The sequence below is a fragment of the Rhineura floridana genome, chromosome 14 (assembly GCF_030035675.1).
Source record: "Rhineura floridana isolate rRhiFlo1 chromosome 14, rRhiFlo1.hap2, whole genome shotgun sequence".
NCBI classification, from domain to species: domain Eukaryota; kingdom Metazoa; phylum Chordata; class Lepidosauria; order Squamata; family Rhineuridae; genus Rhineura; species Rhineura floridana.
In genome coordinates, this window is record NC_084493.1 from 8,155,347 (window position 1) to 8,179,436 (window position 24,090).

The window sequence follows — 24,090 nt, forward strand, 5'->3', positions numbered from 1 at the left end:
TCTTTTTTAAAACGTATTTTTTTCATTACTGAATGTTCTCCCCCCCCCCGTGCCCCAGAATTCCATCAGTGAAAAGGTTTAATGAGGACACATTAGAACATAGGAGGCTGCCTTACACCAAGTCAGATAACTCTTTCAACTAGCATAGTATTGTCTATGCTGGGTGGCTAACCTTTGGCCTGTCAGATTTTATTTGTTAGGGTTGTATCTAATACTAATCCTTTCCAGAGTAGACCCTTTGAAACTGATGGACATCCATAATGAATGATTCGTAGCCTTGTCTTTTACAAAATTAATTTTAAAACAACTGATGGACTTGACTGATTTTAATGGATCTACTCTGGAACATAGTTGGACACAGCTCTATATTTTTATGTAAAAGCATCTGTAAAGCCACTCAACATTTCAAATATCTCTGACAATCTAACGAACAAACAATATATCATTAAAACAAGGACAAAAACACATAAAAGGAAATAAAACATTTGCTGGATTACAGTTCCCATCATCCTGATCACTGTCTATGCTGTCTGGGGCTGATAGGAGTTAAAATCCAGTATCCGGATGGCCACAGATTAGCCACTCCTTGCCTATAGAAACTGGTACCTGCTGTCCAGAGTCATTCCCAGCTCTACCTAGAGATGCCAGGGACTGAGGCAGCAGCCTTCTGCAAGCAAAGCAGATGCTGTGTTACTGAGCTTCTATAGTACGTGTAGATTCCTGGAGGTTTTGTAACAAGCGCAGGAAGATTAGGCCAGCTGGGCAGGAAACCATTCTGTTGTTTTTCCATCTTCAAAAGATACCAGCTGATCTTTTATTCTCAATGATAGACCTACGATGACAGAGGCAGTCATTATGAAAATGTAGCAATACCGTCATAGCTGCAAAAGCCAGAATTTCTATTTGTTTGGAAAGTTGCCATTGATCACAATCCTAGGCAGATGCAGATAAAGCAGAAATGCATGTACCTACTTCTATGTACGCACTTCACCCATGTACAACTGCAGACATTAACCAGTGCAAAAGCAGTCAGTTTTTATGTGCACACAGCACAACAACTTCAACTTTATAATTTCCTCATTTTTATTGATAATACTCCATGTAAAAAATCAAAAAAGATTTACTTCCTGCTATCAAAACAAAACATGTCAGGGTTTTGTTAACATTTAGGTGCATACAATTTGTCCCTTGCTTGGAAGTAAGGGCTACTAAAACCAGCAGAACATATTTCTAACTAAATTAGACATTCCTAAATTAGAAACGAAGAAGTTTCTCTGCTACCTTGGTATGGTAGAGAGTTAGTAGGGACGGGGGCTTTTCTGCAGTGGCATCACAGGTATGGAACTCCCTCCCCAGGAGGCTTCATCCCATTTGCCAACATTTCAGCAAAGACAATTCTTTTTCAAAGACTTGGGGCCCTCTGATTATGTTGATATCTGACAGGATTTGCTTGTGTTGTTTACACTGCCCTTCTAGGTTCCTTAGTTACAGTCTAGCTCTGCTGTTTGGTCACTACCGTTTTATATTTTTTATTAAGAGTTGTAAGCTATAATGAATTTAAATAGTTGTAAGCTATATAATAAATTTTAAATAGTCTATGAGATGCCTTTGTCTATCTTCTGAAGTAAAAAACCCTTAAAACTGTAGCAGATTTCAGGAATTCCATTCCAGAGGAAATCAATGTTTGAACAGGTAACGAGTAGGGAAGGCCAGAAAGGAGAGAGATGGGATTAGACAACACCTCCAAACCCATCATACCTCCAAACCAACTGAAACAATAGTATTGCTAGAGTTCGCACCCAAAAGGACTGTGGCACAATTGTGACAGAAACTCCACAAATCAACTAATCATAATAATACATTGACACCACAGAAATCAGAATGTGATAGTTTGATAGAAATATTGTCCAGATTCTTCAGAATAAATGTGCAAGTGAATGGTGTCAAAGCAGACAAAGAGGTTAACATGGAAGCACTCATAACATTCATCTGGGAATATAATGCCTATTTTGGAGTTGTTTTTGTGACAGATGGATGAACCTTAGCAAACATCCCTGTTTTACCAGTGCTGTGAAGTATTACCCTACATATGTGACAATAATTTGACACAATATATATCAGCACTGTATAATTGTAATCTATTATGCTGTAACATTTTATATACACTTATTAAATAACCAAGATGACAGTTCCCTTGAAACATACATATACAGTGGTGTAAATTTACAAACAGTGTTACACATACATTGCAGTAAAATATTACAAAGAACTGCCTTGTTAGTCCTTCATTACAGAAAGCTGTTTAGTAATACAGAGAACCACCATGGCTCCAGTGCCATAGATTCAACATGACTGGATCCCAACACTGTGCATCTGTAAGCTACAATGAGATTCAATCTGTAAAATGGAAGATTTAAGAAGTTTGGGTGGAGCATAGAATATGCAGTAATCCATGTCTTATGCCCTGATTTCCAAATGTTTTTCAAAGATAAATCTCTATACTAAGAAACTCTATTTCCCTGTGACTGAGGAAGCACATGGGTGAGTGATGTTCATTTACCCTTCAAGCACAGGGTGAATGGTGCATCTTGTCTTTGTTCTGTTATATTCTAGTGAGAAAGCCAAGTTTGAAACTGCTGGGGATTTGTATCGCTTCCAGAGCATGTGGCGAGGGGGTGAAAGGAAATGTCACTTGAAAGAGGTATTTTGTATCTAGCATCAACAGTGGAGAATTCTCTCTATTGTTCAGCATAGCCTGAAATTAGAAAAAAGAAAGCGAAGGTTAACGTAGCAAGGGCTCAATAAACAGCTAACAGGTAAAATGTGGTCTTAAAAAAAAGTCTCTTAAATGAGATTGTGATTGAAAAAAACATACCTGTACTTTGCGAACAAATGATGGAGCCACTCTTTTCTCAAAATCATCTATAGGAGTGTAGGAGTTAAGGATTTTCACTATCTGCAGGGATAATTTGAACAAATTCATTAATAAGTTCAATCTTCAGTCTGAAAAAGAAATAAAGTTGTAACGATTCCACAATCATAACTGAAATACGTGCTGAGGTTACCCTCCAAAAGCAGCAGAATGGGAAAACACCAAGGGGAAAGGAGGTGGCAGGAGGGGCTGACATGGAAGAAGGAAACTGAGCAAAGAAAATAAACCCTGTTATAATCTAAGGCAGGTGTGAGGAAAATTTGGCCCTCCAGATGTTGCTGAACTACAACTCCCATCACCCCTGGCTATTGACCATGATTGCTAGGGCTGATGGGAGTTGTAGTTCAGCAACATCTGGGCTCCTTTTGGGAGGAAGGGTGGAATATAAATCTAATAAATAATAATTAATATATGGAGGGCCAAAGGTTCCCTACACCTGCTCTGAGGAATAATATAGGGACATAGAGGATGGAAAAAAAGACTACAGAAGAGAGTCAGGAGGTAAGCTTTCTGATTAAAAAAAAAGCCTAAAAGGGGAAAAGCACAGAAAAGGAACTGGCAAAAATCTGAGTAATTTTAATTTAAGGAGTTGTGCATTACATCTAGGGTTACCATCATTTTGTCATTTCAAAAAGAGTACATTTGGCTTCGATAAGTGAAAAGTAAGAGTATGCTGTTGCACCATCTCAAAAAGAGTACATGTACTCTTTAAAAGAGTACGGTTGGTAACCCTAATTACATCTCATCACAACTGACAACTCCCCTGTGTGTGCAAGCCCAGCTGAAGAGCTGTGCTCTTGCACAATGCCTATCAGGTTTCAGATGGACTCTATGTACAGCCAGAGAGGTTTCGTAAACCAATACTTTCAAGATTCCAGCAAGAAAAGCCCCAAGGCCTAGGTTAACTACCTGCACAGCAGAGAGGGATGTACAACATTCATAGATCTCTTTGGCATCGTCATCTGTGGTCTTTTTGACCTGGAGGAGCCAAGCTGCTTGGGAAAGAGGTTCCAAAGTCTCCTTGGCAGAGCTGCTGTGCAGATTCTTCTGTTTAAGCCACTCTTCAAGGTAGCTGATGTTACACCTGTGAGTAACAAGCAGAAGGAAACAGTAATTTTGTTTAAATTCCCTTTTGTGCAGGTGCTGGTAACACAAGCATCAATTCACACATTATGTTTTTCCTACCCACAGACATCTCAAAAGTTTATATATCTCCCATGTGGAGTTGCCCACAATATGCTATGAAATGACAGAGCAAACCTATCCATGCCTTAGGAACGTCAGAGCCATATTCTTGCCATCTGAAATATAGAGATTACTTGGGACAGGACTTTCTTTGTAGCGACACCAAAACTATGGAGGGACTCTTCCCAAGGAAGGTCCATCTCACTCCATCCCTGCTGACTTTTAGACACTAGGCAATTCTTTTTCAGAGTGCCCTGACTCTTTTAAAACTGTATTGGTCTGCTGCCATTTTAACAGTGCAATGTTCTATATTTTATTTTATTTATTATTTGTTTTATATCCCGCCTTCCTCCTAGCAGGAGCCCAGGGCGGCAAACAAAAGCACTAAAAACACTTTAAAACATCATAAAAACAAACTTTAAAATACATTAAAACAAAACATCTTTCAAAACATTTTTTTAAAAAAGCTTTCAAAACATCTTTTTTTTAAAAAAAAAGTTAAACACACACACATATATATATTTAAAAAAGAAGGTTTAAAAACATATTAAAAAGCAATTCCAACACAGACTGGGAGAAGGTCTCAAATTAAAAAGCTTGTTGAAAGAGGAAGGCCTTCAATAGGCACCGAAAAGATAACAGGGATGGCGGCTGTCTAACATTTAAGGGGAGGGAATTCCACAGGGTAGGTGCCACTACACTAAAGGTCTGTTTCCTATGTTGTGCAGAACAGATCTCCTGATAAGATGGTATCTGCAGGAGGCCCTCACCTGTAGAGTGCAGTGATCGACTGGGTGTATAAGGTATAAGACGGTCTTTCAGGTATCCTGGTCCTGAGCTGTATAGGGCTTTGTACACCAAAACTAGAACCTTGAAGTTAGCCCGGTAGCAAATGGGCAGCCAGTGCAATTCTTTCAGCAGCTGGGGTGACATATTGGCAATACCCTGCCCCAGTGAGCCTCCTGACCCAGCCAGGAGCTGATGCAAGAGGCTGAAAGATTAACTGCAGCCTCTCTCTGGAGCAAGGATCAGGCAGAGGGTCCCAGTCCTTGCAGCACTTACCAGGGACTTCAGCTGTCTCAAGAGACAGCAACTCAGAGGAGGTAGCAGCAAGCACCCAGATGCTAAGATACTCACTCCTAGGGCAGGTCTTCTTCTTCAGTCCCCCTAGTGCTGCAGCTGTCCCTCTATATATGTATTCAGATGTAAGCCACATTGAGTTCAATGGGATTCACTCCCACAGTAAGCAGCTATAAGACTGCAGTCTGCATGTTATTTATGGTGTTGGCTCTGTTGCTTTTACTTATCTACAAATATGTTTTATGCAATTTGTTTTTTAATTGTATTTTAGTTTATATCATATTACTGTTAATCACCTTGAATATTTTTTCCTTAACAGAAAGACAGGACACAAATGTTCTAATTAATTTTTGTAAAAAAAATACATATTTACCTTATCTGCATCCCTTTTCGACAAGAGCACATGTCCTTGCGGAGGAAAAGACTATTAAGGGTAACTGCTCCAATCAGATAGAAATGCTGTTTCACGGCCTGCTTTAGAAGCTCAGAGTCCAAGCCATTCTGACACATTGTGGTGTAAAAATAGCTGAGCTGTTGCAGGATGGAGGTCATAGTGTAGGCATCTGTGTCATCTATGCTAGAAGAGCGCTTGCGGAATCCGGTTGGTTTTAAGCCAGAAATCCCCTGGAGGCTTTCATACTCGAGCATTCCTGGCACTGGAGAAGATAACAACAAGCAAACAACATTTTAAAAAGGTTTCTTTATCACAGGCTCTGGAAACCAGTCATGCTGTTTAAAGGTTTTAAGCATCAATCAGCTTGCTTTTTATTACAGTAATACTAGAGTAAGGACATCTGGGTGGGCTTTATTTTGAGAATCCCATTATTCAGTGAACTTTTAGGTTCAGGCTAAAAATGGAAAAACAAATGCTAAGGAATCTAGCAAGGCAGCCCTTGAAGCAGATTTTTCTCATCTTGCATTTTTAATGGTATTGCACCTGTATCCATACAAACTTATGATGCAATCTTTCAACTGGTGTATACATTACAAAAATAAAAGTGTGACTGCACTTAAATTTATGTACACTGGAATGAAGCAAACCTTTATATGCTATTGGGGGAAATATAAATTGAAGAATTTTAGGAAGGATTTCCTTTGTATTTATCCTGTTAAATGTATATATTCATAGCAATATTTTTACTTATTTATGTATACATTTTCTGTATTTTTATTCATTCTGTAACTTTATTCATATTTAAGAAATAAGAAAAGAGCAAATTCATGTACAGTATCCACATTAGCACTTAAAGAGATAGTGCCTGAGTAGCTGTTTCTGAGTATTCCAAGCCTTCAGTGGCTTCTTTTCTTTGGAGAACAGAGCACACTGGTGGCTTTAGGACTCTTTTTCCTCTTTGTCATAGACAGGCAATGCCTGACCTCATTCCTGCTTAAGACTCTATGCATTACAGGCAGCCACTGCCTGACTTAGTGCACTGAAAACTATTCCTCCAGAGACAAGCTATACTAGGTTGAATGGCAGTTTGCAGTCCAGGCATGCTTGGCATGAACCTTCTCCTTCCATTTTCACTTGGAAAAGAAGGAAGACACCCCTAGGTTTGGGAGAAGAAGCTGGACCGTGCAAATGGCAAAAGGGATTTTCCATGCCTGCTGGCAGACTCTGGAATCATACTGCCATAGGTTTCCCTTACAAAAGTTGTACTGCTTTGTCATCATGTGATTGCTGACAGTTTTCCGCAGCAGAGTTAAGAGTGTATGTGAATATTCAATATACAGCAGTTCAACCAGTGGTTAAGGTGAAAGGTAGCAGCCAATTTTAAGCCTGCATGAGACTAACAGTGCAATCCTATGTAGATTTATTCAGAAGTCGGTCTCGCTATGTTCAGTGGTGCTTATTCCCAGGAAATTGTATATAAGTCTCAGAACACATATACACATACTTTTCGGACATGTATGAAGAAACAAGGAAAGATTTCTAATTCATTCATTGATTTTTGTAGCCACGGACAAGGTTTAGAGATAGCTTAGAAAGTGTGCTAGTGATAACATTTGTTTACCTCTTTCTTACCTATCATTGGCTGAATATTGTTCTCCATTACAATTATAAACTGATGATAAATACGAATGGCTAGATCGCTAAGAACCTGCCTGTATTCTGACAGATCAAAGTGCTTCAGATTGTTCTTATTTTGTTGTGGAGTATTGTGCTTCATGAACTCCTGAAAGTCAGTTGTATAGTTATAAATATATGACAATTAAGACCATAATTAAAGTGCAGGTATTATAATATTATACATTAACTAAACTAGTATGAATACATATATATATTCAGAAGAATAAAGGGGTATTAATGCACTCTAACTATTAACATCCATACACACATTTTCACCCAATGCTAGCAGTAAGTTTAATGAAAGACAGCAGCTTTCTTTTGCAGAACGTATCTCTTCATTTCAAGACCTGATGTGCTTCCTGCTAAATGTCCACCCATTGGTGGACCTGGTTAGGAGAGAAGTCATATTCGCAATGTGTAGGGTACAAAAGATTCAGGAGTTACAGGGTATTTCTTCTGGGGCACTCTTCAGGCACCTAATGGCGAAGCAAGGGGGAGATAAAAAGTGTTGCCTCAGGTTAGGCTTAGGCCCTTCAGGTATCGGTTCACAAGGCTGTGGACTAAAAGGCAGTGGTTTCCAGGTCTTCTGGTGAAGTTGACTCCAATGGGCGACACTTGCCATTTTTTTTTATCATGTACTGTATTGTAATGTTCAATGACTGTTTATGGAATATGAAATTATTCTTACCTCTTCCCCGCTGTACTGTTTCAAACAGTTAAGAAAATGGCATGTGTTTGAGAGCCAGAAGGACAACATCTCAAAGTCTTCAACATGTTCCTAAACAGTAAGACAGTGTGTTTGTTTAATTTATATATTATATAATTATATAAATAGCTTGGGTCTTAGGGCCTAACTCAGGACAAAGGAGCCAATGGCCCTTCAGATGTTGCTGGACTACAACTCCCATGATCCCTCACCATTGCCTATGTTGGCTGGGGCTGATGGGAGTTGCAGTCCAGCAACATCTGGAGGGCCACAGGTTCCCCAGCCCTAGATAGCTGAACGTTACGCATTGCAATTGCAAATGAAGGTGTGGTTCATTCCAGCAAGTAAGCCACAACACAATATGTGAGTCTGAAGGTGAAAGTATTTATGGCAGGAATTGAGGTAATAAAAATAAAAGAATAAAACAGGAAATCACAGAAACTCAGCTGATTATGTATAAGTAACCTCCAATTCAGCTATGAAACATGCTCAGTTATTGTTGTCTCCTTTGACTTTCATGATACAATAAGCAGAGCTCCAAACGTATTCACCCAATAAGTCCGGGCTTAAAATCTGCACCACCTGACAATAAGGACCAGTTCTGATGTAATGTTTTGCAGCCATGGGACAGCTCCTTCTAATCACAGGCTCTATATTTGTGAGAATATGGAACACTGATATGAGAATATGTAGCACTCTATGTAATTTGCTGGTAGAGATTCTTTGACTTATATTTTACAGAATTATCTACAAGCAAGCAAGAGGGATGGATGACCAATCCTTGCTTACACAGACAATTAAGATAATCACTTTACGTAATAGTTGGCGATCTGTTTTTTTTTAATTATATGGTTTTTACTGTGCATTGTTGTAAACTGCCTTTTTAAAATGAAATTGCAGTGTACAAGTATTTTTTATAAATAAAATGTGTATAACGTATTTTCTTCTTTAAGCAGTCATTGGAATTGCTCCAAAAATCAGCCTCTGGCTGCAAAAAAATATGTTAATACTGGCATCATATGCCAGCTGCACAAAAAGACAGACAACTGTACACAAAATATTTCTACCTTAATTACTTGTTTGATACTATTGATTGCCATATTCATGAAGGATTTCAGCATCTCATCATCATTCAGATAATCTGTATATCTCACACACATGAAGAGGATGTGAGCTGGGAGCCCTGGAATCATATTAACCACCACTCCACGGGGTTTCAGTTCTGCATAAATTCAAGAATCAATTGGTGTTCATTATTTGGTGAGCACTAAAGAAATTCTACAGGTTTAGTTTTTTTCAAAGGCAATGAAATTCTAACCAAATGCATTTCTCCCCCCCCCAAAACTCATATTTTCTTGAATCATATTATTTTGGATCTCTAAAATTTAAAATGTGCACAACGGACCTAGAAATAAGGAAATTGGCACAAGCTACTTTCTCCTTTCCCACATAGCTGCTCTGATCCCATTTTGTGATTTCTGTTTCTTGATAACAACTGTCTTTGGATAGTCACACTATAAAAATGCAGAGAAACTGGCTAGGGCTGAATGAGTAGCCACTGCCATTAGCAAAGGCATGTCCTTCAAGAGGAATGAAAATCATCTTAAAGCAGCTTTATAGTTAGGTGGCCTGAAAGTATATCACAAAAAGCTTTATACAACGAATATAACAAAAAAACCTAAGATTCAAGGAGACACAATTAGTGTTAGGGAAAGCTGATATAAATCTTATAATGAATTTACTAGTGAGATTTACAGATTGAAAATGAATGGGAAGTGAACTGCAAAGAAGCAAAAAAAATTACAGTTGTTTGTAACTGCAAATGAAATACAAACTTTCTGAGAAGAATTAAAATAATGGCATGCAGAGGACATTCTATGGTGTTATAAATGCTTGGGAAAGCAATAGAATAAATAGGGACGGAGGAGGTTGTGGTGGATGTTGGTCAGTGACGCAGGCTGTGAGACTCACAGACAAGGTTTTTTGCAAGAGAGAGAGAAACCTGAAGCAGAAGGGTTAAGCTGTGAGAACAGAGTGCCAGACTATCAAGGTCAGTGGCTGGCTGGGAGTGTGATAAGGTGGGAAACTTGCAGGAACTCAGTGTGGGGGAAGAAATGTCAATGGAGAGAGCTGTGTCTAATGTCTTTGCCTAGTAAAGACTCTTACAAGAAACTTGCCTGGCCTGTCTTATTCCTGTTCTATGCGGCACTTGGATTCAAACCACGTCTGACCTACACACGCAATCCCAACAAACTTTCTGAGAAGAATTAAAATAATGGCATGCAGAGGACATTCTATGGTGTTATAAATGCTTGGGAAAGCAATAGAATAAATAGGGACGGAGGAGGTTGTGGTGGATGGGACACTATAGTTGCAAGGGGTCCTGCAAATGTAGAGAAGAATATACTAAAAGTAGACCTGGTATATTTGGGACTGGTTTGTGAAGGCCATTCAAGGAAGAAATGGTGACAGCACAATGAGAGGGAAAGATTGCAGCAGAAATGACACCAAATCAGTTTTAATTTCAAGATGTTTTTCAAAGATAGTGACTTACAGTAACGGTAGATCTGAGAAGAAAAAGCAAATTCAGGACCCTGGTGTCTTCCAAGTGTTTAGCCTCAAGAGTGAACAGTTTAGGAAAGTTATATGAAAAACAAAGAAACCAGATACATTTTCTTTTTCACAGCTATTCTGAACCATAGTGCTTTCAAGAAAACAGATCAGATAGGAAATGAGGAAAAAAAGCATTAATATTGACCTCAAGCCCAGAACGTCTAGCAACTTTGATAACTATTTGGTGTTGCTTATGCTTATACTTAGCTGAAATTCAAAGTGTTATTGAAGTACCAAGAATCAGATTTTGAACAATTTTTGCTTCATCTTCCTTTCTGTACTGCAACATTCCCATATATTCGTTCAACATGGATGACACAGGCTCTTCATGGGCTGTTAAATATCAATATATATATATATATTTATTACCAGAAAAATACTTCAGTGGCATTAGAAAGTTGGAAAAAATGGTCCATGACGTAAATCTCTGTGTGACATATTATTTCCTATTAACAAACATGACTCTCGCACCATGTACAACCACGACCTATTAAGATTTGGAACAAGAGTTACTACAACAGCAACTACCAAGGTGCGGTTTTTGGTCAATGCAGAGTAACACTGTCTCCCTGCAAATAGGTAGCCAGACCCAGCATACGCACTGCATTCTATGCTCCTTTTCTGATTGACTTTTACCATGAATCAATGTCTTATCTGCACTGACATTAAATCATAGCTAAAGCTAATCCTGAGCCCCCTGTAAACTAGAAATTCGAATGATGGCCTGAAATTGGTTTGCAACTATGGATACAGGGGGAATCTGCTTAATACTAACCATAGTTAGCATCAGAACACATATTTTGCAGAACCACGGTTAATACTGACATGGGAAGGGAGGGGAAAATAAATCCAGAGACAGAATGGGAAGGTGCATCTCGGAAGACGGTTGTCAAATTTTAAACCATGGTGTGCAGGCAGCCAGAATTATATCTGTTCCAGACCAAGCCAATTACATTCCCCCAGCCCCCCTATCAAAATATTCTGCCCCCCACTCTAAGATTCCACATTTTGGTGGCTGTAGCAAAAAGAAAAGAAAAATAAAATAGAAACAGCGCTAGGGTGGGTGTAGAGGTTGAAATGCCTCTACCCAGTCCAGTGCTTTGATAGGGATGCAAATAATCTCCTCTCCAATTTTCAGATCAATCATCTGATGTTTGGTAGGGTACAATAATCCCCCCTCATCTGATTTGCATGGGTCAACTGAGGAGAGGACATGTGTGTGTGTGTGTGTGGTATCCATACCCACTTTTGGCCACACTTGCCACTGCCCTGTGGCTCCCAGAGGGGTCACCAAAGGTGAATGGGCTAAAAAAAGATTAGCCACACCTACTTTGGTCCCATCGTTCTAGTATTTGGTAGCAATCTTTCCCAGTAGGATTCCAACTCACAGACAGCACAGTGTGATGAACCTGATCCTATGAACCCTCATAATTATGATCATAACCTTGGTCTCATTTTCCATAGTTTTTAAAGAAGCACTCATTCAAACAATTTTAAAGAATATATTTCATGTCTTCACCTGTTTCTATAGACTTTCTAAGGGTCTTGATTTGATCCTGAAGCTTCCTTATTATTCTGTCCTTCTTATCCAACTCTTCTTCTAGATCCTAAAATGTTCAATAAAGTTGACAAAGAATGGTCTGCATTAAAAAGGTCTTCTCTCAAACACAGTATTTTGACTTCATTTATGAGGCTACCCAAATATATCCCTGCATGCAGGATAAAAATTAATGACCAACAATATGCATGTTAGAGAAACTGCACTGCTACTTACACTGGAGGTAACAAAAATTAAGATTCTGAGCAATAGTGTAAAAGAGTACTTCCTGGCAGGCACTACCATGAAGCACATTGTCATGATTCCTAAACACAAGGAGCATCAGAACTGACCCAGAATATCCCCACTGCCCTGGAAGCTCCAGCACCAGAGGAGCCTGTATGACTTGTACATCAGCAACCTGAGAAGTCTATGTTGCTGTCCTCCGACTCAAGACTCAGGCTTGGATTACCTGTTGTTGAAGCAGCAGCATTTGAGTCTGTTCCTACAATTCTTCTTCATGACTTTCCCATGGAACTATCCAAGGTGCTACTTGCTTTGCCTGGCACACCTTATTGGAACCTGACCTCTGATATCCCTGTACTGGAACCTTGCCCGACTTCTCTTATTGGAACCTGACCTCTGCTTTGCTTGATATTGCCTCAATGGAACCTGAACTCTGCCTGCTCTGATATGGACAACATTTGAAGAGCCCAACAGGATCAGACCAAAGACCCATCTAAGTCCAGCATTCTGTTTTCACAGTGACTAACCAGATGCCTATGAGAAGCCCACAAGGAGAACATGAGCACAATAGCACTCTTCTGCTCATACTCCTCTGCAGCTGGTATTCAGGGGCATACTGATACTGGAGATAGTACACAGCCACATGACTATGTTGATGTCACCTTGCCTGCCTCGACATAACCTGGATGTCCTAGCATCCCCCTGATCAGACTAGAACGCTGCTCAGTTGAGACCATTGCCTGGGACATGACACACATACAGAATCCCTCAAGGTCAACTGAATACTGTATTTTTCAATCATTTTCTTGCCCGTCACAGCCCCACTGAAGTCTGTTCCTGACTTGTGCATTGCAGCCTCAATAAAATTAAATGAAAATTCTGCAAAAGACTTACACACATCTCTAACACGGTGAACAACTCCAATGAAGTAGAATTTGATTCTGCAAATGTTCATCTGAAGTGAATTTGACATTTTGTGAATTCAATGCATGAAAAAATCTAATAGAAAATGTGTGGGCTATGGTTTGGCTTATATGATATGGTATGTTAAACTACAGTTTACAACCTGTGGGCTCACACAATCCTTTTCCCATTGCAAGGTGGCTTTTTGAAAACTTATAATGGAGATACACAAGGAACAGAGTTTGGGGAATGAGCTCAACATATAGTTGGCATCTTACTTATCACATTTGTGGAAAACTATGAAAAAGTGGTGTTCCTATCCCACTCTTTTTAACCATTTTAATATAGAATCTCAAAGTGTTTTTTTTTTCTTCATTTGTACAACAATCCACAAAGGACTGAAACTCCCTTTGTCATTATAAGGAAATAAGCCTGTGATCCCAAGCACACTTATTTGAGAGCAAGTCCCACTGAATTCAATGGGAATTAATTCCAAGTAAGTATGCACAGTCATGGTCATCTCTTTTTTCCTTTGTAAAGACATATATCTGAACAATATCTAGTTCATACTTAATTACCAATTTTTAGATATAGGTAAAGAAGAGTGATGTGTGTTTAGCAATACTTAAAATAATCCATTACCAGGAGCGTTTCTCTTCCTCACCTTATTTTCCATAGTAAGATAAGCCACATCCTGCCACATCTTGTTCTTGGTTTCATTCTCTCCTTCTTGTTGCTTCTCCATGTGATCACTTATCTCCTGAAACTCTTGAAATGTGGCTATCGGCTTTTCTTTTTCCTTAGTGTATATTTCATTTTGAACTTGTAAGGCTCTAAAAAGCATAAAAAAACATTGTTTTTTCCCTGTACATGCAACAAAGTATTGCTATAAAATGGAACATTGACTCATTTAGCCTAGAGCAGGCCTTCTAGGTTAGCAAATGGAGCCATCCACGTTATGAGTTGTGCTCTCTGATTTGCACATAGGCAAAGATATGTGACTTGACTTTTCTTGCATCATCTATCCTCTGCTTTCCACCTCAGTCTTCATTTGTGACCAAGCACAATCAGAAGTAGAGTATGAATGAAGGCAAGAGGTGGAAAAACCCAGGAGAAAATAACAGACCAGAAACCACACATCCCAGCCCCCCTCAGAGAAGCACACTGGAAGGCAGCGCTGTGTGTGAGGTATTAGTCTGAATGTTCAGATACAACCCTATAAAATAGGAGGGATTTGGGTTGTGGATGGCTCAGTATGCTAACTTAGAAGGCCCATTCATGGTAAATGAAGCAATGTTCCATTTCCAAATTTGTATACAAGACATCCATCTTTTGGGGCTTAGCAAAGCTATGCAAGTGTGGATGAGATGAGTAGGAGGTCACCTAGAATAGAAGGATGTGCTACAGGATTCTCCTTGAGAGCCAGTGTGGTGTAGTGGTTAAAGTGTTGGACTACGACCTGGGAGACCAGGGTTCAAATCCCCACACAGCCATGAAGCTCACTGGGTGACCTTGGGCCAGTCACTGCCTCTCAGCCTCATGAAAACCCTATTCATAGGGTCGCCATAAGTCGGAATCAACTTGAAGGCAGTACAGTACACAGGATTCTCCTGCCAAAGGAAGCTTCAGCTATGGCATATGAGTCCATTTTATAGCGTCTAGTGAACATGGATGCAGGCAACTAGGTAGCAACCCGGCAGATGTCCCTGATGGAGGCATTGGTTGAGAATGCTGTTATGTCCTCTGAGGCCCAGGGTTTGGATGCACTGTTAAGTGGACAGGAGTGAGAATACACTGTGTTTCATTCAGAGCCTGGAAAAGTTACTTTTTTGAACTACAACTCCCATCAGTCCAATCCAGTGGCCATGGTGGCTGGGGCTGATGGGAGTTGTAGTTCAAAAAAAGTAATTTTTCCAAGCTCTGCAGGAGACATCAGTTCCTTGGACCTGTGAAAGGTGGTGTTCATCTTCCAAATGAAGGTTGGGTCAGTATGAAACACTGCACTGTCTTTTTGGAATATGCATAGATTCTTATTATCTGAAAGGGAACTGTGCTTAGTGACCCTCCTTGCTGTGGTAACCACAAGGCCTTGGCCAAAGGCACAGACTAAAACTGAAGGGGAAAGATACAAGAAAAGTCAAGTTGCATGTCTCTGCCCACGGGTGAATCAGAAAGCACAACCCACAAAGCAGATGGCTCAGTATGCCAACATGAGAATGGCCTACAAGTTCTACTTTCCATTCATCTGAAGCTCATCTACACTTTTGCTTTTGCCCACCTGGAAACTAGGGTTGCCAACTAGTCAGAAAGTAAACTAGTTTGGTCTGCCCTGGTCCCTTTAAAATTGAACTGATCTGCAGAAATCAGCAGGTGAAGGCTTTCATGACATGGAGCTAAACATAATTTTCTAATTGCTGCAGATCAAATGGCAGTTAACGGGGGAGGCACAGGGCCGCTTCAAAGGTTGGCAGCCCTTTCAGAAATGTAACAATTTCTTATTCAATACCAATATAGTCATTTTTTTAAACTTTACTTTCTTTTCTGTGAGATTAAATACCCAAATAAACTACAGCCAACATTTTTCAGAGGTTTCAAACCAATAGCTTACCTGTGCACATGGGCTTGAATGTCAATCATGATTGGGGTGGGGTGGTTAGATTGTTTGTTTCTCTGTACTTGTCACTATTTGAAAATCTAATAAAAACATAAATATAAAAAAACCAAGAGCTTACCTTGTTTGTGTTCCTTCTTCTTCCTGGTTATGATGCAGATCATCTGTCCTTTTTTCAATTCTCTCTTTAATAATACGAAGCATAGTTTTACAAATCTGACCTAGACTGGGACTTAGAGGCTTTAATACTTTAAGATTATCTATGTTTTCATATACACAGCTGGACTATGAAGTACATAATGTATTAAAAGTCCTGTTTTATGATAACTAGAATTGCCTCTATTTAGGGACCAATATTCCCAACAGCTGCACATCAGACAGAAATCAACAGATGAAGCCATTTTAAAATGAAAGCTAAATTGTAAAATACTCTGTACATTAGCCAGAAGCCACAACATATTCCATACTCTATCAAATATACAAAATAGATAGTATGAATAATTAAAAATGCATACTTTATAGCAACATAATTATTGCACAATTGCAATAATTGCACTATACAATTCATTATCTAACCAATGGTCATTACAAAATGTCAATTTTTAAAAGTCAGTTTTAAAATATAAAACAATACAGAATTAAAAATCCTTTTTGTTATAACCCCTTCCAATTCTTTGGCCATCTCAACAGCAGCCAAAACAAGACCAGCTACTCACTTAAGGGTTTTTGAACCTTGGAACATTGCCTTTTGGTAAAGCAAAAATAATTTTGGAGTGTGTTTGTGTGTATGTGAAAAAGAGTGTGAGTGGATGACTGAGAGTTTAAAATATCCCAAATTGCTTTTTGCCTTATCAAAAGGCAATACTCCAGAGCAGAAGTCTGATCGAATCTATTTACTTAATCAATTGCCTCTACGGAAAAATAATTAAGATGAGCTGCACTATTTCCCATGAATAAAATAGTCTGTTGCTGTCTTTATCAAACAGGGAAATTGAGCAATGGATAATAGATACAATCTTCAGTTGTGCATAAATTCTGTAAACTTATCAAAGGTTTTCCAGGCAGAGAATTCATGACAGAAGGCATTTTTATTTGCAGAAGCAGACTCCTACTGGGAAAAATACCTTTATTTTTTGAAGCTTCTTGTAGACGGGTTTCAAGATCCATCTTCTGCTTCTGAAGCTCAGAAATCTGCTGCTTGAGATCTGGGATCATCTTCTTACAAAGGGGAAAAATATTCAAATAACAATATAATTCAATAGTTTATCATAAACATTTTAAAAAAAGTAATAGTAGGCTGTATCCAATGTTAGTCTTACTTAGACTCATTGAAAACTGTGGATATGACCAATTTAGGACCATTAATTTCAATGGGTCTACTCTAAGTATAGCTTACCTGGATACAGTCCAATTTTTTTTGTACAATGATTTGTTTTCTTTAGAGTGTTACAAGATATCTCACAACGCCTACACTGTATTTGTGTTTGGAGATTTAAAATTAAATTTGAAATATTTTAATTAAATGTGTTACAACATTAACATACTAAAATGAAATACAGTACAGAATGGATTTTTTTATAAAGCTATGTGCATTTTGCATCAATGTTATCTGTCAGGAACTGTGAAATTCTACAACCACTTATTGTTTACTCTAGTGCTTATTTGACTTAATGGGAGATCTGCAGACTCCTGTCCAGAGGAAGCTCATTATGCCTGTGTTTTAATTGGCTGCCTGCTACTTCCAGTAGTTCAAGGACTAGGAATACTTCTCAGGTCATCTGACAAACCTTTTGAACAATCAACAAATTTCCTTAGCAGCTGCCGCTTGTGCCGCAGCCCTGCATGAACACAGATTTTGAACTCTGCTAGATTCAAATCCTTGTGTTGGTCTTGTTTCTATAAAGCTCTAACTATCCTTTATCTCCAAGCTTGTGCCCATGATTTGGGTCCCTTTCTTGTGTTCCTTGTCTGTCATTGATCGTTTTCCTGTGAGGCTAAATCTACAAGGACCTACCTATGCCCTCATCCTGACAAAGAATAGCACAACTTGTGTTGTTTATCCTCTGTAATGTGTAGGTGTTAGTTCAAATGACAAACGAAACGTCAGAGACAGGTCTACAGCTTAGTAGTTGCTCCTTGTGAGTTCAGGAGCTCCCTGTTGGACAAACAGAATAGCTGAATTGCTTGGACCCATAAAAACATGATTTAATGAAAGCTGACAAATACAGAGTCACATTTAGCTTTTTAAAAAGGATATTTGTTTTCATCTCTGGTCACATGTTGTGTTTTCCCCTTTGGGAAGTTTCTGCATTTGTGTGCATTTACAAACTGGCACAGAACAGGTACTGTAGATTAATTCCTTGTACTTAACGATGCTCAGCAACAGTTGGTTTTGCTTAACCTATTTATAAAAGCGATTTGCTTCCAGAAGATAGTTTAAAATTCAATAATATTTGGTCCTCACATTTTCCAAGGTTAATCTGGTAACTCGGAGCTGGGTACTGTCATTTATATCATTTCCCTCTCTGAACAGCTTCTGTAAGTGGTTTTTTTCTTGACTTAGATGTTCAATTTTAGAATTCAGATCATCTATTTCCCTTTCATAGTTCTCTTCTTGAGACTGGAAATGGCTTTCCAATACTCTGTTAAAGGAGCAAAAAAATATAAACAGTAAAACAAACAGTACAAGATCCTTGATGCAATGGAAATCCCTTCTAAGACCAAGAACAATCAAATATAAACATAAAGTTCTTTGACTGCAATTCATTAGAAATCTTTTCTAGGCAAGCCCTTTCATTTTAATCAGCCTTGAACAAAAGCAGATAAAGATTATGTGGGATTGTTCTCTTCACTAACATAGATAATGAACTTCAGCAATTATGCAACAAAAAAAGTTTAGAATACTATATAGCTAGGAAAAAAGTTACTTTTGGCTTACAATGCCCAAATTTAAAGTTACATTCTGCTAACAAGGAGAGATTTTAACCATGAGCCAGGCTTTGGATGCCACAGTAAGCCAGGGACGGTGAACGTCTGGCTTTCCAGACGTTGCTGATTCCCATCAGCTCCAGCCAGAATGGCACATGGTCAAGGATGATGAGAGTTGTAGTCCAACAACATTCGGAGGACCAGAGGTTCCCCACTCCTGCACTAAGCCAAACCTTGGTTTATCTCACCACAACAGTTAAAAAAAAACTAGGGAAAAGCAAAATGACTGTAAGGGCCTCTCCAGGAGCCTGCATGCTTGTGCGGTCCCAGTAAGGCATTGTTTGATTTACTGTGACATGCAAACCAGGCCATTGTCTAAAGCTGCATTAGACAAAATTTGGGTTACTTCCCCTAAATCCATATATTTGACCCCTTTTTCTCTGTTTTTATTGCATGAGAGTCAGTTGGACAAGGGGGATTTAAGACAGTCCATTAGATCAAACCCCCTTATGTTTACAGATTGAAAACCCAATATATATATAAACAAAATCAAGGCAGATGAGAAAAAAACCCAGTTAATCTAATCTATTGAGATTTAAACTGCTGAAATGAAAATTTTCAAACTAAGCCCTTGCAAAGAAAAGACATTTTCAAACAAATCCCACACAACTTCTATAAAATCTGCAGTTTGGGGAACAGCCAAGACAGTACTTATTCTCCTATCAGAAGATTAACACATGAGACTGCCTTTTGCCGAATATATCTCAGCAGACCATTAGCACATCTAGCCTAGTACTGTCTACTCTGACTAGCAGCAGCTCCCTAAGGTTGAAGAGAGATTACTTTCAAAGGCTTAATGTTATGAATCTTTCAAAACAGAAGTTGGTGTCCTCTCCATTTATAGTTTAGGCATCCAACGTGATTCTCAATGTCCCTGCAAATGCCCCTAGGCAAACTAAAGAAGGTGAACTGTTACGGCATCCTGCCTACTATTTTGTCCTGCCATGCTTTCCATAGTCATTGACCAAGCCATTTAAAGATGATACGAATTACCCCCCTTCTGATATTCCCAAGCCTGTAAACCAAGAAAGCCCACTGAAGAGAGCCACACATGCAGCCAAAGGAAAGCTGCTGCAGTTTGTATTTCAGCACAGCTGATACAAAATTGCATGGTTTCCAAAGCAGAAATCATTTTTACTCTAGCCATCTTTCTTTTGGCTTATTGATCCATCTTTCCAGCCCTGTCTTTAAATGGCTGGGTCAAGTACGGGTGGAGGAGAAGGAACAGAGAAGGGGAAGAGTGAAATAGGGGGAGTGACAACTGCTCCCCAAAAGCACTTATTTATTTATATTTTAAAATATGTACCTAGTTCAATGCGGCTTCAGGAAATCATCAGGATGACCAATTGTTTGCAAGGATGATTTATTCAAATCCCTTAAGAGAACATTTCCCCACATTACTAATGGCTTGGAATATTGGACCATTACTGCTTCTGCTACAGAGCAACTGTTGGTTGATTACGTAACAACTTGATTGTGGTGCCTGATATCAGTTTCCAGTAGAGGCTGGTCCATTAGGGCGAGCTGAGCACTGCCCCACCAACCTCAATCTGCCCCCAGGCAGACCCCACCTGCCTGCCTTCTTACTTACAACCAGTCCAGTGGCTTGCACTGCCTGCCAACTTCCTCCTCCTTGGTCTCCATGTTGCCGCTTGTAGAACTCAGCAGGGAGGAGTATGGGAGCAAAACTAGAATTGGTAAGCTCTGCCTCTCATTCACTCTGGCTGCACTTCCTGTTGGCCTCTCTGCCTTCTGCCCCACCAGTCCCAATGGGCACTAGTTACCGCTTCACCTTTCATTTATTTTGTTGGTACACCCAGTATTCAAATCAAAACCATATGCAAACAGCAAATAATAAAGCTAACCTTGTGGCTTTTTTCAGACCTTCATAGGCAAACCAAAGCTCCCCATCTTCATTTAAATGTTCCAAATCTTCAGTAGATAATCTATTACAAAGCAAAAAGAGAGGGGGAAACTGGAGGAAGAATCTCAGGCAAATGTGTGATTTGTAAAAGATATTTAAAACTCTTGTTTTTAAAAGCAACAGAATGTATCTGTACCTGCTCCTTACATCTGCAAAGTCATAGCTCTCCCGAAGTTGCCTTGTAATGTCTGACATCTTGTCTATAAATAAATAGAAAATAATGTGAGCATTGAATATCCGCTTCAGCAGCATAGTCACATAGACTGCATTTACTGTTTTACTGCAGGTGCACATTTTGCATCAGCAATAAGTTTGAAACTGATGACTCTCTGCAATGCAGAACCAAACTAACTTTGTCTTGTTGGCCTGGCAGCTACCCACTGTAGCCAGAGGAGACTGGTGGCTCCAATGTCAGTGGGGCAACAAATCCATTCCTGAATTTAGTCTGAACGTTTAGTCCAAATGCTTTCAGCACCTTGGACAGCTCCTTGAAAGTTCAGACTAAAACCCGGAGCAGATTCACTACTCCACTGACACTGAAGCACCAGTCTCCACTGACTGTAGCTATACTGCAAGATATGGTCAGCATCAAATGCAAGAAGAGCCCTGCTTGATTAGGCCAATGCGCCATCTATTCCAGCATCCTGTTCTCACAGTGGTCAACCAGATGCCCCAATGAGAAGCAGGATCTGAGTGCAAGAGGACTCTCCCCTCTCCTGTGGTGTGCAGCAAATGGTATTCAGAAGCATAAGGCCTCTGACCATGGAGGCAGAGCATAGCCATCATGGCTACAGATGTCTCAAAATGCAGCCAGTGAGGTCCCAGCTCCCTTAAAACGAGATTTCACTTTAAATGTAATAAAGGTCAGGGGTGAATCTGTAAAATAGCTGAATAGTGCCTGTTGCATGTTATGGAACGGCAACTGTGTTAACTTGAGTAACTAAAAGAATGCATCAATCAGGCCGCCATCACCCATATATTTTACCCATTTGAATGAGAAATGTTTCAAAATTACCTCTCATTTCACGCTTCTGGTACTGCAGTTGCTTCTCCACATCCATTTTTTCAGTCTGAATCAGTTCAATTTCTTTGTGCAACTCGGGAATCACCTAAGTTCATTTAACATTTATAAAATGAGGCACAATCCAAAGGGACAAAGTAAATGACGTTAATATGAAGAAGTTAAGGCTGCAGTTTGAGGCTTACCTGAAATCTATGGCCCAGTTTATAGGTAACGCTGTATACCCTGGGGCATGTATGTGATTGCTATAACCATTATGCAAGGCTGCCTTATTGCTTTTATACGTATAAGTGCCTTTAGGAGGGTAAGATTTAATAGTTAAGCTCATAATGTTGTCTTCTGTAGCTTGGACACCTGCCAGAGAACTAGTTTGTTAGAAGATGAGGTTGCGGAACAGTCAATGTCCCTCAGCTGGGCCTTATCTATGAGGAGGCTAGATGTAGCCTCAAGGACACCAGCTAGGTTGGTAGGGACTAGAGAGAGGGCATTTTCAGTGGTGGCCCCCACTCTCTGGAACTCCCTCCCATTCAATATTTGCCATGCCCCTTCCCTGGATACATTCCACCGGGCCTTAAAAACTTGGCTCTTTGGACAGGCCTTTAGGATTTCCGGGGAGGGCTAACTTTTTTGGGATACTTATTATCTATTGATTGCCCTAACTGATCTCATGCTGCTGTGATTAATGACTTCATTGTATTTTATCTGCATTGTATTGTATTTTACTGAATTTTAGTTTGTACGTCGCCTAGAGTGGCTTCGGCCAGATAGGCGACACAAAAATTAAATTTTATTATTATTATTATTATTATTATTATTATAAACCTTTGAATCTTCCTCCTTGATTCCATGGTACTGATCCTTACAGTTTGAAGCAGCCCACAGCTGGGGCTAATACAAACGCTAAGCCGATGTACCGATGACTGTCCAATATTTTATTTATTGTTATTATGTGATTGCATTTGAATTTTTGTATTTTATCTCATTTTAATGTACGTCGCCTAGAGTGGCTAATTGCCAGATAGGCGACAAACAAATTAAATATTATTATTATTATTAAGCCAAATCATGGCTAAGCTTGAACATGCAACACTGTGGGTATTCACAGGAAAAATGAGTGACAAGTCAAGAACAGAACTGGCTACATCTCATAGTTTGTCTGGAGTAAGTAAAAATATGAGGCTGGGTTCGGAAATAAAAGTAAGCTAAGCCATGGCTTCATTCAGAAAAAATGTCAATCTCTACATACAGGGAGGAATCCCCCCTCCCTCTGAATGTCTTTTTTTGAAATAGGATTTGGGATACAGCAACAATGTACAAATTAACATAATTGTGCAAGGGAAAATATTCAGTATGAAAATATATTTTTTGAAAAATGGGCAATTTTTGTTTCTGTTTGGAATGACATTTGGGGAAGATGCAAGACTATATTTATTATTTTAATTACTTTAAGGAATTAATGTACATTCTCTCTCTTTCTTTGTACTATTCTATGATGCACAATAAAAATTAAGATGAGAAACAAAAAGCCATAGCTTAGCTCACAGCAGCGCAACAGCAGCAGGACGAGCAAAGTGGTTGCATTTTTTCCTGTGAATGCTTGTATGTTCAAACTTATGTGCAAACCAGGTCAATGTGACTTAGGCTGCAATCCAATACACACTTTCCTAAGAGTAAGTCCCATTGAACCCAATGGAGCTTACTTCTGAGTAGACATGTATTGGGTTGCAACCTTACTTGCCCACAAACATATTGTCTATCTTGTGAAAGATTGTTTCTGTTTGCACTACATAGGAAAGAATCCCAAAATAAAACGGAGAGTTAATTAGTTCTGGTTATAGAATGCATCTGTACAAACTGGTACCCTACCTTTACTTGGTTTGAAAGTTCTTCTACTTCCATTTTTAAGCCATCTTCAATTTGTTGTTTTCCCTGAACTTGATTTTGGAGCTGATCATTTTCATCTTTGAGGAACTTTATTTCCGCCTTGAGTGATTCAATCTTTTTTTCGTAGTCTTGTTTCTGGTTGTGGAAGTTTTTCTCAAGTATTCTACAAAAATTCAGAAAGAAGTCTCCCTATATTTATAAGCCCCCCAAAATATTATTTATTTTATATTGTAAACAACATGTAAATAAAAAAGCAATTTATAATGTGTGATCAAATACATAGTCACACACACAGAGCCTAATCTTGAACACTTAGTTCTTACTTTAAATTAATGTCCTGGATCCTAAATACTACGAGTGGAAGGTCATGTGAGGGAACTTTCCCAACT

At 39.1% G+C, this 24,090-nt stretch overlaps 1 protein-coding gene and 1 long non-coding RNA gene across 5 annotated transcripts in view; one reads left to right on the top strand and one right to left on the bottom strand.

The window, feature by feature from the left end:
- Positions 1 to 215: 215 nt before the first annotated feature.
- Positions 216 to 24,090, bottom strand: part of MYO5C (myosin VC) — a 64,623-nt gene continuing 40,748 nt past the window's right edge. Inside the window, exons 24-40 of one of the 3 annotated variants that reach the window (XM_061594948.1) lie at positions 23,684 to 23,864; positions 21,812 to 21,905; positions 20,933 to 20,996; positions 20,738 to 20,818; positions 18,349 to 18,526; positions 17,009 to 17,102; positions 16,006 to 16,069; positions 13,938 to 14,106; positions 12,107 to 12,194; positions 10,822 to 10,920; positions 9,042 to 9,196; positions 7,957 to 8,046; positions 7,224 to 7,374; positions 5,571 to 5,853; positions 3,842 to 4,016; positions 2,876 to 2,956; positions 216 to 2,755 (exon numbers count right to left, since the gene is read on the bottom strand). In XM_061594948.1, the coding sequence (XP_061450932.1) occupies positions 2,603 to 2,755; positions 2,876 to 2,956; positions 3,842 to 4,016; positions 5,571 to 5,853; positions 7,224 to 7,374; positions 7,957 to 8,046; positions 9,042 to 9,196; positions 10,822 to 10,920; positions 12,107 to 12,194; positions 13,938 to 14,106; positions 16,006 to 16,069; positions 17,009 to 17,102; positions 18,349 to 18,526; positions 20,738 to 20,818; positions 20,933 to 20,996; positions 21,812 to 21,905; positions 23,684 to 23,864 (2,200 nt within the window). In that variant the 3' untranslated portion in view covers positions 216 to 2,602. The remainder of the gene's footprint in view (positions 2,756 to 2,875; positions 2,957 to 3,841; positions 4,017 to 5,570; positions 5,854 to 7,223; positions 7,375 to 7,956; positions 8,047 to 9,041; positions 9,197 to 10,821; positions 10,921 to 12,106; positions 12,195 to 13,937; positions 14,107 to 16,005; positions 16,070 to 17,008; positions 17,103 to 18,348; positions 18,527 to 20,737; positions 20,819 to 20,932; positions 20,997 to 21,811; positions 21,906 to 23,683; positions 23,865 to 24,090) is intronic. The other 2 variants (XM_061594947.1, XM_061594946.1) reach the window with 2 other exon arrangements.
- Positions 5,603 to 8,840, top strand: LOC133369609 (uncharacterized). Of its 2 annotated transcripts, none has more exons than XR_009758927.1 (3): positions 5,603 to 5,936; positions 7,985 to 8,053; positions 8,716 to 8,840. It is a non-coding gene; the product is annotated as an uncharacterized LOC133369609 (long non-coding RNA). The 2 variants fall into 2 exon arrangements; XR_009758928.1 differs by having other exon boundaries at positions 5,603 to 5,892.